The 16,467-nt window shown below is 54.8% G+C and overlaps 7 protein-coding genes across 7 annotated transcripts; 2 read left to right on the top strand and 5 right to left on the bottom strand.

The window, feature by feature from the left end:
• Nucleotides 1-719: 719 nt before the first annotated feature.
• On the bottom strand, nt 720-2,507 carry CORC01_14373 (uncharacterized protein; the record flags this gene model as incomplete). Its single annotated transcript, XM_022625984.1, has 2 exons — nt 720-2,299; nt 2,348-2,507. The coding sequence occupies 2 exons, from the start codon at nt 2,505-2,507 to the stop codon at nt 720-722; spliced, it is 1,740 nt and encodes a 579-aa protein (XP_022467513.1).
• A 1,791-nt stretch (nt 2,508-4,298) lies between these two features.
• CORC01_14372 (uncharacterized protein) lies at nt 4,299-4,694 on the bottom strand (the record flags this gene model as incomplete). Its single annotated transcript, XM_022625983.1, has 1 exon — nt 4,299-4,694. The coding sequence occupies one exon, from the start codon at nt 4,692-4,694 to the stop codon at nt 4,299-4,301; it is 396 nt and encodes a 131-aa protein (XP_022467512.1).
• A 121-nt stretch (nt 4,695-4,815) lies between these two features.
• On the bottom strand, nt 4,816-5,040 carry CORC01_14371 (uncharacterized protein; the record flags this gene model as incomplete). Its single annotated transcript, XM_022625982.1, has 1 exon — nt 4,816-5,040. One exon carries the CDS (start codon nt 5,038-5,040, stop codon nt 4,816-4,818), a length of 225 nt encoding a protein of 74 aa, XP_022467511.1.
• Nucleotides 5,041-7,880: 2,840 nt separating this feature from the next.
• Nucleotides 7,881-8,072, bottom strand: CORC01_14370 (uncharacterized protein; the record flags this gene model as incomplete). The annotated part of the gene is made up of 1 exon (XM_022625981.1): nt 7,881-8,072. The coding sequence occupies one exon, from the start codon at nt 8,070-8,072 to the stop codon at nt 7,881-7,883; it is 192 nt and encodes a 63-aa protein (XP_022467510.1).
• A 3,050-nt stretch (nt 8,073-11,122) lies between these two features.
• On the bottom strand, nt 11,123-12,473 carry CORC01_14369 (uncharacterized protein; the record flags this gene model as incomplete). The annotated part of the gene is made up of 3 exons (XM_022625980.1): nt 11,123-11,691; nt 11,774-11,837; nt 11,892-12,473. Coding segments are annotated over 3 exons (1,215 nt in total), but the record flags the coding sequence as incomplete, so codon positions are not given.
• Nucleotides 12,474-13,645: 1,172 nt separating this feature from the next.
• CORC01_14368 (uncharacterized protein) lies at nt 13,646-15,670 on the top strand (the record flags this gene model as incomplete). The annotated part of the gene is made up of 2 exons (XM_022625979.1): nt 13,646-14,839; nt 15,203-15,670. The coding sequence occupies 2 exons, from the start codon at nt 13,646-13,648 to the stop codon at nt 15,668-15,670; spliced, it is 1,662 nt and encodes a 553-aa protein (XP_022467508.1).
• A 62-nt stretch (nt 15,671-15,732) lies between these two features.
• CORC01_14367 (uncharacterized protein) lies at nt 15,733-16,245 on the top strand (the record flags this gene model as incomplete). Its single annotated transcript, XM_022625978.1, has 1 exon — nt 15,733-16,245. The coding sequence occupies one exon, from the start codon at nt 15,733-15,735 to the stop codon at nt 16,243-16,245; it is 513 nt and encodes a 170-aa protein (XP_022467507.1).
• Between the last annotated feature and the right edge of the window lie 222 nt (nt 16,246-16,467).

Genomic DNA, 16,467 nt, shown 5'->3' with positions numbered 1-16,467 from the left:
CCCTGGAGTCGACACCGATGTCACGACTGAGTCAATACATCTTCTCACAGACTTTGAACGCGCGGCACAGGCGGCGCAAGGAGCACGGCATTGTACGAGCGCGGGTTGCTTTGGCTGCCGGGGCAGAAATTGCTCTGTGCTACACAAGTCATCCCAACTCGTCTTCATCTCAAGACGGACATGAAGCAGAATGGGATAGAAATAATGATATTGGTAGAAAATAATTTGATCCCAACTGTTTCGCCGGTGGGTATAACGCGCCAGGTGCTGAGCCTCGTACTTTCACCTGATAGTGCTACGGAAATCCAGGCCGTTCCTTCTTGACCGCATCCAATATTACCGAGTCCGTCCTTGTTATCTTCATGAGCCTCATCCCGTCTCTCTAAAAAGAGCATATCCGCCTCTTCGATGGCCTTTTCCGCTCTTAGTAGAGACGACTCCGGCATAGTAACCAGTTGTCATGTACAATCCTCCTCTTCCGTCCAGTCGTATGTCGTCCAAGGCTGTAGATACTGCGAATATACCAAATATGGCGTTCGACCGATGTTGGGTATATGATCTTGCTAGGAAACGCCTACAAAAGAAATTCAAATGTGAAGACAGATTAAATAAAACATCTCTTGCGCGAGATGGGGCCGGGGTTTTATGTGCTTCTAATTTTGTTGGTACATGAGCCTGTGGCCGGTCGAGTCGGCGTGAGGTATTCCGCTTTTGATGGCTTAGTATGCCTGTCCAGGAGGAAAGAATCCGTCAGGGTGGCCAGAGATGGATGGACTTGTAAGGTTTGCCGAATGTTGTGCGTACGGCGAAGAGAAATCCGGCATTAAGCCATCCTGCATCTCAACATCTGCCGACTCGGTTGCTCCTCCAGCCATGCCTCTGAGGCTCTGCATATCGTCTGCTATGATTCCATTGTGATGCATTGCGCCGCTGCTGGGCCCAAAACCTTGGGCATTGCTGTTCGGGTCGTACAACTGTGATTCGGGCATCGGCTGGAAAAAATGTCCGAGTGTGCTGTGACTCTGGTTGTTATGGTGGACCTGTGGGTGGCCGTGATGGCTCGTGTGAGATGAGTGAGATGATTGTGATAACCGCGAGTGGCTCGCCATCGGGTTCGACGTCGGTACTTGCTGGTGTGGGTGGTGTAGCTGCGGCGGCCGTACAACTCGCTGCTGTCTTGGCACATAGACTCTGCGTTGAGAGGCCATATAGGCAGCGAGTGCAGGATTCGCTCCGCGTGATATCTTGAAGGAGAAGGGATCGGCTGGTTGCTCAGGAGGAGCAGCGATATTCTGTTGCCGGGATTTGTGCCCAGGCATGTGCAGGGTGCACGTATCGGCAACGGGTGTGACGAAATCCTCGCGGAATTTCCCAATGCTGCTCGGATCGGAACCGAGCATCATGGCGTACTGCACAAGCAGTTTCACATCTCCAACATGCCGGCATTCAAGTCTCTTTCTCAATATGCCAGAAGTTTGGGGGCTCCACTGCAGAGACGTTCGTGAAGCCTCGTTCCACATCGATTCGTTCCAAGCCGATTGCACTTGGCCTTGCCTGAGGAGGTTTCGTATCCTGGCCGAGTAAGACCAGTCGCCGCTATTAGAGCCCTCGTCGAAATGCTTCACGACGTGGCCAACGTACTCTTTGAACGTCGCACTGGCATCCGAGTCGCCTTGAGCCTCGAATACTTGCAAGCAGTTGTCGAAGCCGCAGGCGAAGACAACTTGGGGACAAAGATTGACCTTCGCTTCGTCAAGCGACATCCTTGAGCCGCCGTGCGCCTGCTTCAGATGTGTCTTGTAAGCACCTTGCCAATCAAACACCATTTGGCAACCACGATGACGGCAGAACCATTGCGCATTAACGTTGTGGAAGTCTTCGATATGGCGCTTGAGGTCGTTTTTCCGCGTGCAAGTCTTGGTGATATCCTCCTCCTTGCAAAAGCCGCACATAAAAGCCCCTTTTTGTTTCGACGCGCTGGTCGAGACAGATGCAGCGTCGGATGCTGTGTTGGACGAGGTGGGTACGTCGATACCATTCCATGATTCCGAGTCCTGCTGCGTCTGAGCTGCCTGTTGCGCAGCCTGGGCCTGCGCAGCAGCCGCGGCGCTGCTGCTTCCGCTCCGTCGGCCCAGTATTTTAGACGTGCCCCGAGACACATTAGAGATGATGCTGCCAGTGATGGACGAGGTATCGGAAAATGTTCTGATGCTCTGGGTATCCCACACGCTCGACTGATCATCTGACAGGATAGATGACTGCGCCGACGACACAATTGACGCGCCATCCGACTCTGCGGCTAATTAGTCAAAGGCAGAAGAAGCCGGCGACATCAGCTATGACTTACGAGGGGTTGTGGTTTCCTGAATAAGAAGGTTCAATTTGTCCTGGCCGTATCTGCTGAGAAGGTGCTTAATCATTTGCTGATCGAGGACGAGGTCCTTCTGCGACAGCTGCCCAGAGTGCTGGGAGGAGCCGTCGGCCCCGGGCCAGGTATTTGCTGACATGGTCCCGGTCGGTCGTTCGTGCGTCAAAGGTTGTGTTGGACGTCGAAGTGCTGAGAAACGAATGTCGGCAAAGTAGAGTTGGCTGGACTATGCGATTTGTCGGTACTGGACGAATTGACTCGTCGGCCGTCGAGGATCGGCTTTTGATGGAACGGACAGTGGAAAAAAAGAAGAAGAGAAAGGAGTGTAATTGCAGTTAGAACGGAGGAAGAGGGCGTTAGAGTGGAGAGTGCGAGACTTCCAGGCGGCCAGGGGGCCAAGGATGTAGCGCTGGGCGCAACGCGGGAGCGAGGAAGAAAAAGTAATAAGGTAAAGTTATGAAAGGATGATCGGGGGCTGGGACGGGAGGGGAACAGCGCTCCTATGTATCGAGGGCAGCGATGGAATGCCTCCGAGTGACAAGGCAAGGCTGGCTTGGGCTTGGGCCACGGGGAGCAGAACAGGGCAGGGTTTGGCTCTATCAGCAACAGTGGGAGAGTGGCTTCGGTGCTTGTCTCTCTGGACCTGCATCCAAATTGACGTGATCCGACACGGGATCTTCGCTAGTGCGGGCGTGAAGTCAGGAACTGTTGGTATTGAGCCTTGCCAGGCTTGCCAGGAGCCAAAAGAAAAGGATAATTTGATGATGGGCGTATGTTTGTGCGTCGAGCGAAGATGGGAGTATTTGTCCGTGTCCTCCAACGCGGCGTACCAGGAGGCCTGTCTGTTGGTTGGATGGCGGCGGTAGTACAGGCGGTCCTCAGTCGCTCGTGGCTCTCTCCGTCTGTCTCTCTGTCTCTCTCTCGCTGGACCCGAGAAATCGGATGGGATGAAGGAGGGACAGGGACAACGTGCGAGGCAGGCAACCGTTGGGCTTATGTCGGGGCCGCGTTTATTTGGCTGCTCAAGTGCAGGTTGTCGGGATCTCGGAATTCCAGTTTCCCTAGTGACTCGGATTTATGGTTGTCTCCTCGCTGGCATCGCCCCGTCGTTTCGAGACGAGAGGGCTGGTGACGATGTACAGAGAGTGAGTGGGTAAGGAGTGTGAAGCAAGAGAAAAGAAAGAGTCCGCAGATGGAGAGGAAAGGCATCTAAAGTGTGGTACCACTGTGCTGCCGACTGAGGGGCTCTCTTCTCAACCTCACTGTCTCGACCGGTCTGGTTTAGTCTGTCCTCCCCTGACAGCCTGGCTTGCCTGGGTTCAGACGGTCTTGGATTGGGATGGGCGATGGGCTGCGCCAGCTTGAAAGAATCAGTGCTCATGCTCTTCACCAGGTTCCTCGCTCGCGGCCTTTCTGCCTCACCCACCCAAAGTTGCCCGAGGACCCCCGTACCCTTCACTTCGGGCTGGAGAAAAGTGGAAAAGGTCCGCTGTATCTCTCAGGTGTTGATCCCCGTCATCTTTGTGGTGAACAAATTGGTTTAGGAACCGGGGTTGCAACAGAAGTTGCGCATCCAGTCAGAGGGAGGGCAGCGAAAGGCCCAAAGGGCCAATCTGAGGGGACCCCAGACGGGCAGCCCGGCGAGTTTCGACGTCTTTGGTGACATTGGCGTGCGATAACGAGACGAGTTTAGTGGGCAGTGGGCGACGCCACCTCTAGCCGTCCGAGGATGGGCCAGAGATAAAGGCAAAAAGGGAACAAGAATAGAACGACTACCCTTTCGGGTTAAGGCAGATGTGTTGCATGGCCGGTCCTGCAGACTGCCCAGAAGTCCAGGACTGCGTAGCAGCACTACGTACCAAAGCCAGAGCCAGAGCCGGCGATGCGTGGTGACTGGTGGCTGCCGTCGATAACTTGAGTCTTGAGCCATTCAGTGACCCAGGGGTGGGAGAGCCTGAACATCGGAAGAGGTGGTTGTATCTGGTCCACCGTCCGTGATGGGGGGAGGGGAGGCACTCGATGCAGGAGTAATGCGAGGGTCCCCTGCAGGCTGCCACCCCTCTTTGGCCGGTTCGTTCCATCCGCCTAGGAATCGAACACATACGATTGCCATCATGTTGCGCCGGTTCAAGGGCCGATTCTCGGTATGTCGGCATCCAGCCAGTTGTCCCAGGTCACCGGCAGGCTCCAAGTTCGCTCCACGAAGCCATTTGACCTGCAGTGTCGTGCTGTTTGCTGCCACTGGCGGTCGGGGGGACGAGATAGGGTTGTCTTGGGGCCTTGAAGCCGGGATCGACGAACCAGATATGGCCGCTTCATCGAGCATTGAGCATCGAGCCGGGATTGGGAAAAGGAAAGGCAAGACCCAAGAGGAGCAGGCTCCGCGTGCCTGAGGGAGTGCCAATCAGTCGAGTGGTATTCGGTCCCGGGGACCCAGAGTGCCAGAGTCAATTGAGGGCCGGGACATGCGGGTCAAGGACCTGTCGAGGGTCGAGGGTCAGGGTCATCGGCGCCAGACCCCTGAGGGTAGCAAGGCTGGTCTGAGTGGGATAGCCCGAGCAGCCGGCCCAGCAAGCCCATTTGCGCACCGGCCGTGGGTGGCTGTCTGGCTGGGAGGACGAGAGGACGAGGACAGGCACGTGAAGGCGCGAGTTGCGAGTTGCAGTGTACATAGTAGGGCGGTCAACGATTTGCGTGCAAGATCAGCGCCAGCCTTGACTTTGCAAAGCCAAAGTGCGGCCAGAGTGCGAGGCAGTTCGACGGCAGATGGCGCGGATTGTTTGCGTGTTTGCGTACGCGTTTGCTTGTTTCCGTTTCTCGCGTTTCTCGGTATCGCGTGATTGCTTCTTTACCCCAATGTTCGCAATGGTGCTGTGTATCCGTACGAAGTAGGGATACAGAGTGTCTGTGTATCGGTACTCCGTACTCCGTACGAAAGGATGAACAGAAGCGGGTTGACGAAAGGTTTACCTTCCCTTGCTTTGCTGCCATGTTGCACATTGGGCAACTGTGTCACGGAAATGATTGAGAGCGAAGCAGAAGCTTGATGAGTGGAGGGGGATTAATATCGGGGAAGAGCGTGGGGGGGGCCTGGCACGCCTGGCAGTTCAAAGCAAGGAAGGGCCCCTTGCACCTGCGTCTTCCATGTACTCCAAGTACCTCTGCCTGGATTCGGCGCATATAATTGCGGGAAGGAACTTATCGGAGCAGGTAGGTACATCCCCCCGTGCCATCCGTCAACCTGCAGCAGCTATCCACACAGCAACATGTCGGCACGAAGGCACGGTACTCTCAGTCTCGAGTTCTCGACTCACTCACCCACTCGCCCACTCCGTCTCGCAGCTCACGATTTGTATAATAGTATTTGCGAGCACCGTCAAGACCCTCACTTGGCAAGTTATGCCTCCGCCTTGATTCTACCCACCTTGGAAGAAACTCGTGCCGAATACAGCACGTAGCACACTCGACCTTTTAATTGCGCAGTAATCTCTCCATCCAAGCCTCAACCACTGGGCTCTGATAGGTCCTACGCCTTATGGTCACCCACCAGTTACAGGTGACAAGGATGCGCAGTGACGCCTTTGGTGTTCCCACATTGCTTTCTGTCAAACATTTGGCGAAAATACCAAGGTGGGCCCAACAACGTCTCCACGTGATGTACAATGTACAGTACATATCAGCATGATCAGCTTGGCGACTCCGCTTAGATAAGCCATTTTGGTACTCTGTGTACTCCGTAGGCCGTACGGATACGTACGTTCTCTCCTCTTTTCCTTCGTCCACTCTTCGCTGCCTCACTTTCCCAAAGCACATTGGCGACAAGCAACCAGCACCGCCTCTACGCGTCCCCAAACTCAAAATCTATGTTGAGAATCATCTCTGCTCCAGCGATGCCCCCCGGACGGCCTGCACCTGCGAAACGGATGCAGCCTTGGGTAATATCAGACGCCCTTCCCGGTTACCGATATCCATGAGACAGAAAATTTTCCGCCTGGAAACTTTCTTACCCGCGAACACTTCCACAACACCTTCTCTTGGCTTGCTCTGCGTCTCCCGAGTCCCACACCGGCTACCCCTGCTCATCCCTCCTTGACCCTGTCAATCTCTCTCTCGCTCTCTCGCTCTCAACAAGGTTTGATTCTATGCCGTTTTCCTGCAAGGTTGGGAATCCAGACGTCCATCAGACAAACAGTCAGATCAGCACCTCGTTTCACGGCTGCTGCAGACATATCACCCTTCGTCCTTCATTAGCCAACTCAACTTCAAAACCTCGTCACAGGACTACACTCGAGGGAACATCGGGCTCCTGCAGGGGCTGAGGTAGTGCCGCAACACCCTGCAGCTCTTGTCCCTTTCTGGCTCATCTTGATAACGGCCTCTAACAAATCACATCGTCTTCCGTGAATGAGCAGTGCAAGCACTCAACTACTGCAAGTCGTTCTTCTCGACCGGCCGGCAGCCAGCAAGCCAATCAAGCCAGTCCGCTTGGACAGTGCTCATCTTTCAACCTTTCGAGAATGTCGGCAGCACGGCTTCCATCACCTCCCAATCTAGCAGGGCTTGCACGTGGCTTGCAACCCAGGCGTGCCAGGCTTGCTTTTCCGTGGTCAGCAAGCCAACACATCAGCACTCCCGCTTGCGACAGACAAAACTAGGCCGGCCCGTGGCTTCATTCTCGAAGAAACGGGAAGAAAGAAGCCAGTGTTCAATCCGCAAGACAAATGACGCAACCTTACACAGCGTTCCTTTACTGCCCGCGTTAATTTGATGTCGGCGTCGCCATCGTCTTTTCTCAATCTAGCCGCCTTCGTGTTTTACAGTGAACAATTACACATTCTTTTTCCACGGCAGTTCAACCCATTCAGGTCTAGGGTACACAGGCGGGCCCACCATTGGACGGCAGAGTGGGACAATCCTGATAGCATCGTTCACGTCTCTCCAACCGCGACACATGTGAATGACAAAAAGCTCGAGCTCCATGCCACCACGGGCGACGCAGTCGATCTCGGAGTTCAGCGACGGACGCGGGACCACTTCCTTTGCAACAATGACCCATTTGCAAAATTGATGAAAAGCTTGCCGGCTCAGAATGGGCTTGGCTCAACATGTTCAAGTCGGAGGGATGACAGATCAAGTCCACGCTGTCATCGTTCAGCCCCCAATGCGTGCAGATTGTGCCACCATGTTGAGAGCGGCTGAAAGCGCTTGCTCGTCAGCCGCATTGGTCTTACCCGTCAGCATCTCCATATAGTATGCGCCAGTTGGTGTCATTCAGATGAATTTCGAACATCGGGTGATGCGGCGGCTTTCTCCGAGGATTGTGCTCAGCTTACTCGACCTGTGATGCCAGTTTCGTCGAGCTTCCAGGCTTAGGAATGTCCAGGAACATGGCCCAGCAAACCAGTTGCACAGTTTAGTAGCTTCATTGCCGCTACTCGGTATACGCAAATAGCGGTCTTTTCCCCAACGTCCAATTGTTTTGAGCCCCAAACCCACCCCTCGAGTTCGAATTTCATCCTCCTAGGCCCCCAACGCCATGCGAGAATGAAACACCCACGAGCCATACACCAATCAGCCTTACTCCTACTCGTCTCCCCCCTCCGGGATGATGGCCCTTCGGCCAAGCTCCGGCGGCAGCTCCGAGTCGCGTTGCGTTCGGCGCCGATCTGCAGAACGCTTGGGCGCTCTCCGGCGGTGCATCCATCCGTACCACTAGGTAATCACGAGAACATACTTTTTCCGGCTAACAGACGAGACTCTTGGCAATATCAAACGTCTACCAACCCGGTTTAGGGTCTGCAGGGGCTGGCTGGAGATGATACGATTCGATTTCGTTGATGTTGAGATGTCAGGATCGCCTACCGCATGACTCTGCCAACATCGCATTTTGACACTCTTTAATTCGACACAGCTCCCTAATTAGCCAGCACTTCAAGCTTTTCCAGGCTTTTTTAGTACAGTGGTCTTTACTTAACCACAGTGGACCAAATAGAGATTTCATCACCAGCCGGCTTGATTCCGGATCTCTCTTTCAAACGGGAATGCGGAAAGAAGGCACCCCTTAAATCATGCTGCGATGCATCGTCGCTGATGCAGCTCCGCAGTAACTTTGCCTTCCCATTTTCCGTTAAGCTCCGGACCTCGGGAGAACTTTGGCCACTTTGCTGCCGGCCTGCTAGCGAAAGAGGGTAGCCAGATCGTGCTTGATCAAGATCCTTCGCCCGAAGAACCATTGTTGCGATAGCTGATATATTGATTGCAACCATCACCCTCGAGGCCTCGTGTCATTGAACAGCATGCTTGCCCTCTTTGTCAAATACCATTGACCCGGATCTTGGCCACTGATCACGGCAGGACCGTCTCGTACCGTTCCTGCCTTTACGGTCCGGTAGTGAGTGCCAGCGCCAACCCGAGGGTAGAGGAGCGTGCTTCTACGATGGATACGGGATGAGACATTGTCTACAGGCTGGATAGTGATTCACAGTTTTACTCAGTCGTTTACTCAGGTGATGAGCCGGGTCAGATACTGCAGCCAGTCATGGTCTCCCGTAAGCGCAGTAATGTCATCTCATCGGCGAGCAGCTCCAACATCGACATCCCTTCCGTGAAATGATGGCTACTCTCCTCTAAGCAATGCCTGTCTGTCATTTAGCCCTACTCATGTTGTCATGTAGCCGTACACAAGGACACATATAAGAACATACGCAGGGGCTCCTAAAGCATTCCATCTCTCTGATTGTCACTAGAAGCATGGTTCTGCTCCTGTTTTGGGATTTTGTCACAAAGATCTTGCCTTTCTGTCCAACGTCCCCCAACATATCAAATGCCCATTTTCGCGTGAATGAATAGTTTCAAGTGCGCGATTTAGTCCCAGGAAGAGCTCTGTCCGTTGAGGAGATTGAGTGCCTCCCACTACCATCAGTTGCTCTGTCTAGTAGCTTGACGAGATAGGCCATCGATTCATGGAGGAATCAGCAAGCCCTTCTACCTTTCCTCCAGCTTCCCTCATAAACCTTTCAGGCCAGTGGAACTTTCACTCCACAGGTCCTGACTTCCGCCCCCCAGACGTCTATCAAAGCGATTCCATTATATAATGTCCTGCCCTTCGCAAGCAAGTTGGGCATCCAAACGTCTAAACCAACACCACATCCCCGAGCTCTCTACTCGAAATATATGTCAGTCTTCACATCCACAGGTAATCCAGGACGTTCCCGCAACTCACCAGAAGCTGCATCAAACAATCAACCTCATCAACCCCGAGCTTGGAAACAAGACCCTCCACACGACCAATCTCCTCCACCGCAGCCTTGGCCCTATCCTCCTCCCTCTCCTCTCCGCCCTCTTCTGCCTCTTAAACTCGTAATACGCAATCTCCGCCGCGATTCCAGCCTCCTCAATCGAGGACGACACCTTGACGACGCCGCGCGGCATACCTTTAGCATCCATCTCGACCGTCTTGATCTCCACGGGCGGGGCGCCGTTGTTGGCCTCCGCGCCCGGGCAGATCATTAGCGCCTCGAGGTCGACGTGTGGTTTGGTCATATGGGAAGGCAATGTGCTCGCCCTTTACGGCGCGCGCGTCAATGTCCATGTCGATGACGGCCAGCTGCGCCGCTCCGTCGCGGGAAAATTGGCCGGCGGCGCTGTCGGGGGCCGCGTTGAGGGCGGCTTGGAAGACGGCGTCGCCGTCTTCCGAGGTGCCGGGAAAGAAGAAGAAGAAAAAGAAGAAGAAGGAGAAGAAAGAGGAGAACAAGGAGATCTCTCTGGAAAGCTGAAGGAGGTCGAAGGATAAGAGGTTTCAAGAAGACCTCTTCCGTTACGCCAGGCTTCTTGTGCGGCCAGGAATGAATTTGTAGGAAGGAAAGGAAGAATAGGGAGACCGGCTTCTTGCGGACTGGGTGAATCAAGGTAAAGTTAACAAACGCTCAATGCTAATATTGGTGGTCAGGTCGGAGGTGAAGTACTCTTTTTGTTTCACAACGGTCCAGTCATAATGGCTTGTTGGTAGATATCAAACCCAGCAGCACGTCGGACTGTACCCCGAAACTGCTTCAAACATGCTCAAGAGGAATGAGGGCAGAAAGCTTGGAACATGAAGCAGAGAGATCGAGGTTTGAGGAACTGCCGGTACTGTGGAAACAGCCCTCATGCGTTCATGTATCCCATGGCAAGCTACCTCAAGGTTAGATAGACATGGTCAGATCAAGTAGGTATGTATGTGTGTGTGTGCCAGCTTCATCGTCACCCACCTTGACCACGTTTAGTCTATGCATCATTTGTGTTAAGAAGAGAGAGGAGGAAGAAGTAAAGCACGGAGAATCAAGACTGCATACTGTCCTGACGGTCATTGCCGCCTGCTAATGCTGCTTGAACTGGCTAGTCATCTTAGTCGTATGTAGATGATCGATGAGCATTACACCAGGGCAAGTTGGCAACAGGGCTGAAATGAGAGCAGAGAAGGATTAGCAAATCCTCAACGTTAGGACGAATTGTCCCTTTAATATCGTAAACTAGTTCCATAAAACTGAAGACGTTTTCCAACTCCAGAAAGACTATCCAATTCTGAACCTGGCCATTTTGAATGGACACCATCAAGAGGTGTTCCCAATTTCCACAGCTCAATATGATGCATCTGCATGACCATCGATCTTTCGCAACAACTTTGGCCACCTCCTCCTTTTTCAGGTACTCTTGAAACTTCTCCTCTGCAAACGCAACATGCCTACTTCGGAAAACCTCATGTGAATCTCACACCTACACTTCAAAACCGGCATACAGAACCTTCTCCATCATCCCAGCCGCCGCACCAGCCTCGATCTTGGTCTCGATACCGCTGTCCCCAAACTCGTGCGCCTCCTCAAACGCCTGCTGCCAAAACTCCCACCTCCGAAACGAGAACCCCGCGCGCCCCTTGAACCGCGGCCCGGGCTTCCACCTCTCGTCACTCTTTTTCGTCGTCTTCCCATTGGCACTACCGCTGGATCCTTCTCGGGGGCGACTCGACGCCTCCTCCGCTCCCGCCTGTGGGCCCGCGGGCGCTGCCGTCTGCCCGTCGGACGGCGAGGTCGCCTCGGATGTCACGGAGAGGTGATACAGCCGCTGGCACGAGTGGATGGCCCACTGCGCCGCGGCCATGAGCCGCGCGTCGGCGCCGTCCCGGTCGCTGGCGTCCGATGAGCGCCGGTCCTCGAAGGCGGTCCGGAGCTGCTGGATGGCAAAGTCTCGGCCGTCGATCAGGTTGTAGGACCAGAGAAGAGAGGCGAAGGCGTTGAGGTTGATCCAGCGGGTGAGGGTATCCATCCTGTTGGTGGATTCAAAAGGCGCTTTGGGCGGATTTTGGTGTGAGTACCCAAACGTGCTTGAGGACACCATAGGTTTGAGGCCTCTAGAGATGTCAAGACTTACTGGTCATGCAGTCCCTCAGGAGTTCGTTTAGACCATGAAGGCGACTCAACTGCTCAAAGCCGTCCTAAAAATCCATCAGCATGGAAACCGACACACTTCTTCCAAAATCTCGACCTACCGTCGTCACCGTGGCCGTCGTCCTAGGCGACGAAGAGAGGTGGTCGAGAATCACCACCAGATCCAGCATCGCAATGTTTCCCGAGGGTGTCTGCTGCGCCAACCCCACAAACAACTTCCAGACCGACTTCAAAACGTCGTCAGAGGGCCGATGCGCCGGCAGCAGGGCCGCAATCTCGACCGCGACCTTGCGCAGCCTCTGCGGGTCGTTGTTCTCCGACATGATGGCCCCGCGAACGGCGTCGAACGCGGCGTCGTCGTCAAAGTCCGTGTCGTCCGGTGTGTGCTTCCATCTCACGACAGCCATGTTACCTCCTGTAAATTCGGCTAAAAATTCTTCGTAATTGTTGGCATGTTTAATGCCTGGTTCGAAGCGAAAAGACATTTTTTCCCCGGGTGCGGTGGCAGTTTGGGAGCAGTTCGGGGAGAAGCGGATGAAGATCGGGGGGCTCGGGAAGAAAACCCGGGAATGATTTCCAGTTGTTCTCTTACAGGTTCTGTGACATGTGCTGCTCCGAGTCGGCGATAGGTACCCCAAAGCTTCTCTCCAAAAAAAACAATGGGTCGGTTTATTCAGCGGCGAGAAGTGAGATTGGGAGAGGAAGCATTGACGCCAAACCCGGCTAGCTTTTTATTTGCATAGACGGCGACATGGAAGAGTGGTTTTGCAGGAGCAGTATCCTCGGCCACCAGATGAAGCCGGATCTTCTGGTGGGTCGGTGGGTTATGCGGGGGGACAGTGGGTATGGGAAACCGGCTTTGAGGACGGACCAACGCTTGAGTGTTGGATGCAAAGAGATCTCCATTTCTTGGCATCGGAAAGTTGCTGGATGTGACGGTGGCCTTTGTCAGGTACTAACTTGATTAGGGCGACTACAACTAGCGTAGACTTCACGTTATTGACATTGGATGCGTCGGATTAGCAAAAGCGGGTTGATGTAGCTGACGCCGGTGCTTTTCAATGTGGCATTGAGGATGAAAATGAAGAACTCATGGCTTGCGTAGTAGTTGTGCCAGTGCTATGAGTCCCATGAAAGGTTGCAACCGATCTCTCTGTCCAGAAGAACAGCAAGCGATGAAGGATCAAGAAATATAATTACATATAAGAAGCTTTGATGTCCCAAAAGACCGAGTTCTAGCCCTGTTGCTGTACATGACCCAAAACTCCTCATCAACAACAAACATGCAGCTAAAGGCAACAAAAGGGGGTTACAGAAGAACTATGGATGGCTTGAATTGTATTTTGGGTACACTACATGTATGGCTTGCAATTACCCAAAGCAGAGAGCCTTTGCCGTTGACGAAGGAAAACGTGTGCTCTCTTACCGTTGTTGAAGGCGACCTGGTCCCGCTGGCACCACCAGTCTTCATGACCCTGACTCTTGGGGCTGGCTTACCTAGCAACGAGCATCATGAATAAATGCTTGAGGGACTTTGAGCTGGTAAAATGGGATGGGGTGCACAGTGGCGTTTCTGTACCGTGGGCCAGCCAGCTGCCAAACCAAAAGTTGACGGAAAACCATAATCAGGAAAGAAGCAGAAGCATGGCCTTTCTCCGAAACGTCCCTGGCGAATCTTTCCTATCCGGCGCTCTCTGCAACCCGCTGAGGATGACAGGGGAAGAGCCTACTGTCGAGGAGCCCCATCGTCAAGTCGATCTTCATCATCGCCATCATCATCTCCATCAGCATCCGGCGTCATCTCCAACACTAGCATCATCATCAGTTTCGGCATCAGCACCAAATCAACTTCATGATGTCCTCCTCCATAGGCCTTCCAGGCCCCTCCAACAAACCCCCCGGTGACGCCCGCCTGAACCGGAATTGGAACCGCTTCCTTGATGCGCACAACCTGCGAAGATTCTGGCAGACGTCCCGCGCCGACATCGATGACCTCTGCGCTACCGCCCTCTCGGCCCTACAAATCTCCCGAAGCCAGCAGATCGCTATCGAGGACTCCATCCTCGAGCTCTGGGATCACATAGGCCTCGTGGTGGACCACCTCAACCCAGAAGCGAACCCGGAATGGAGGGCCGATGAGCAGCTCGTCAAGCCCACGGCATTGCGGCTCCAGGAGCAGCGGCGACGCCTCCAGGTACAAATGGACCGGCGCGAGGACCTCTGGGATCCCGTTTGGCTCGAGCTGGACATGAAGAGGAGTCCAACGGCCGTTCCGCATAGCGAGAGAAGCTGCTCATCAACGGCCGTCGTCTTTGACGAGAAGAAGGGTTCGAATACGCAGGAGACGGGGGCTGGGAAAGACGGGGAGGAGAGTCAGATACTCAGGGTCGCCCAGACGCTGGCACACACGAGATACTTCCTCGGCCACCCCGCGGGAGACCCAATCTTCTCCTACGATCCGCGGGCGCACCCAGGTCTCGCGCCAAACGATGGGAAGCACTTTACCTATCGCGGCCGGGTGCCCCGCGATCCCAAGGAAGACGTGCTGCGCTTGCAGATCCTCCTCCCCAAAGTCCTCGCACAGCTCGTAACCCTCATCGGGTTTTGCCCCTCGTCGCCCCTCGACTTCCCGGAAGAGTGCACCGATATGCTGAGCCGCAGCAACACCCCGTCCGGCGAGCTCCTCTTGCAAATCCACTCTTTATGGATGTTGCGATTCGGCGAGATCTGCCCGGCGAACTACGCGCGCTTCCTTGGCGCCAGCCCCGTGGTGCGGGAGTTTGCCTGGCTCGTCTGCGACATCTGCATCGATGCCCACGGAACCTGGTCCATACACGAGGTCCGACGCGGCAGGAGACTCATGAGGGCTCTCGTCCCCGTCGTTGATATCTTGACATCCGACAGGGATCCGGTCTCGGCGTCGGCGTATGTGGCGCTGGGCGATATCGCAGCATTGCACCACGCGGAGGGTGAGAGGGAGGCAAGAGATCTTGTCTTTGAGCAGGGACACTACGACTGCGCGTTGGTGTATGATGCATCAATCTGCAAGGTAAGTCGCAAAAGCTTCTCTCTGTTTAAATATCCCGTCCTTTCCCCTCTCCTCGTCATCGTGAAGGATGGGTAATATGTGGAGGGGTGTCGTCGTCGATCGCCGTGGGTGGCACATGACTTGGACAGCTCAAACTTGTCCGAGCTCAAGCTCCTGCTACCGTCGTACCTAATTAGGGGTCCGCTGAAATGCGACGCCATGCAGGGGTCCCAATTCCCCCATCCCATCCACTCCTGCGGGCTCACACCCAACCGGCGAAGAGCTCGGATAAACCATCCTCCATCCCCCATTCCCCATTCCCAAAATTTCCCTCCAAGCTTCACCACCAACCTTTCACCTCACTAACGACCCTCCCCTGGACAGTCAATCGCCTCCCTCTACGCATCCTACACTGGAAGTCACCACCCCGCCGCCGGCGCACTCTTCCACCCGCACCCGATAGCACCGCGGCACCCCTCCTCTCCCGTCCTCTCCCAAGACAACGACGACGACGTCTTCGCCAACGTCCCGATTCCCGACGAGGTCGTAGCCGCGCACCACCGTATCAAATCACGCTGGGGACCCTGGGATTTTGACTCAGAGCCCGAAGCCGAATACAAACCCGCAGCCGACGACACTACACTCGTGCCTGAACACGTCGCCGCGCCCGAAAGACTCGTCGCAGGAACCAAGCGCAAGAGACAACAGGAGCACCACCAACAGCGCGAAAAAGAAAACGAGACACTCTCTCCCGCAGAAGCCGCAGAAACCGCACCTCCGCTCAAGAGAAGACGAGGCCGCCCTCCCAAACAACACCCGAAACCCACCACTTCCGATCGCGCCGACGATTGATTCTTTCCCAGCCTCGACCGCAAGCTAAACCTCGAGATACCATATAACAGAAACCCACAACCATGGCCTCCTTCGCACCCCTCCGCAGCGGCCTCCGCAGCGGCCTCCAATCCCTCACAACACCAGCCACCACCATGACCACCACGACAACCCGCTCCCTCTCCACAACAGCGCCCCTCGCCGCCCGCAAAGCCGCCGCAATCAACACCCCAGAATACGGCAACCGCATAGCAAACATCCGCCAGCACCTCTTCGCCGAGGCTCCCCCCCCGCTCCGCATGGCCCGCAACCGCCACCTCCGCCACTGGACAATCCACCGCGCCTGGCTCCTCCTCCAGCGCCAGCAGCGCGAGGCCCGCGAGAGGGAGCTCCTCCGCCTCCAGCAGAGCATGTACGTCGCCAACGAGCAGCTCCGCACCACCGCCGGCCCCGGAACCAGGGAGGAGGGCTGGCTGTACCGCGTCGCCCAGGAGAAGAAGGGCGTCTACGGACCCAATGCTGTGCCCATCGAGTACGCGCGTTACCAGAGCGAGACACCTGCCCGACAGGCGTGGAACCACGAATGGAAGCGGTAGACGTGGCCGTTCTCGAGTATGGGCCAGTCGTGGAAATAGAAAAAGAGAGGAGTGGGATAGTATATCAAGGAGTTTGCTCATCGGTCGTGTATCAACCAACATCTTGGCACGTCCAGTGGCATTCCGCTGTAGCATACTGTTTTTTGTATGAACTAGTGTATAAAATGGAGAAATCATGTCACTAATCAAACTTTGGAACCCTTTTTTTTTTTTTTTTTTTTT

This window comes from Colletotrichum orchidophilum, assembly GCF_001831195.1.
Source record: "Colletotrichum orchidophilum strain IMI 309357 chromosome Unknown Scaffold_278.1, whole genome shotgun sequence".
Taxonomy (NCBI): Eukaryota; Fungi; Ascomycota; class Sordariomycetes; order Glomerellales; family Glomerellaceae; genus Colletotrichum; species Colletotrichum orchidophilum.
Note: the sequence above shows the minus strand (reverse complement) of the source record. Positions and strands in the feature narration are given on the sequence as shown.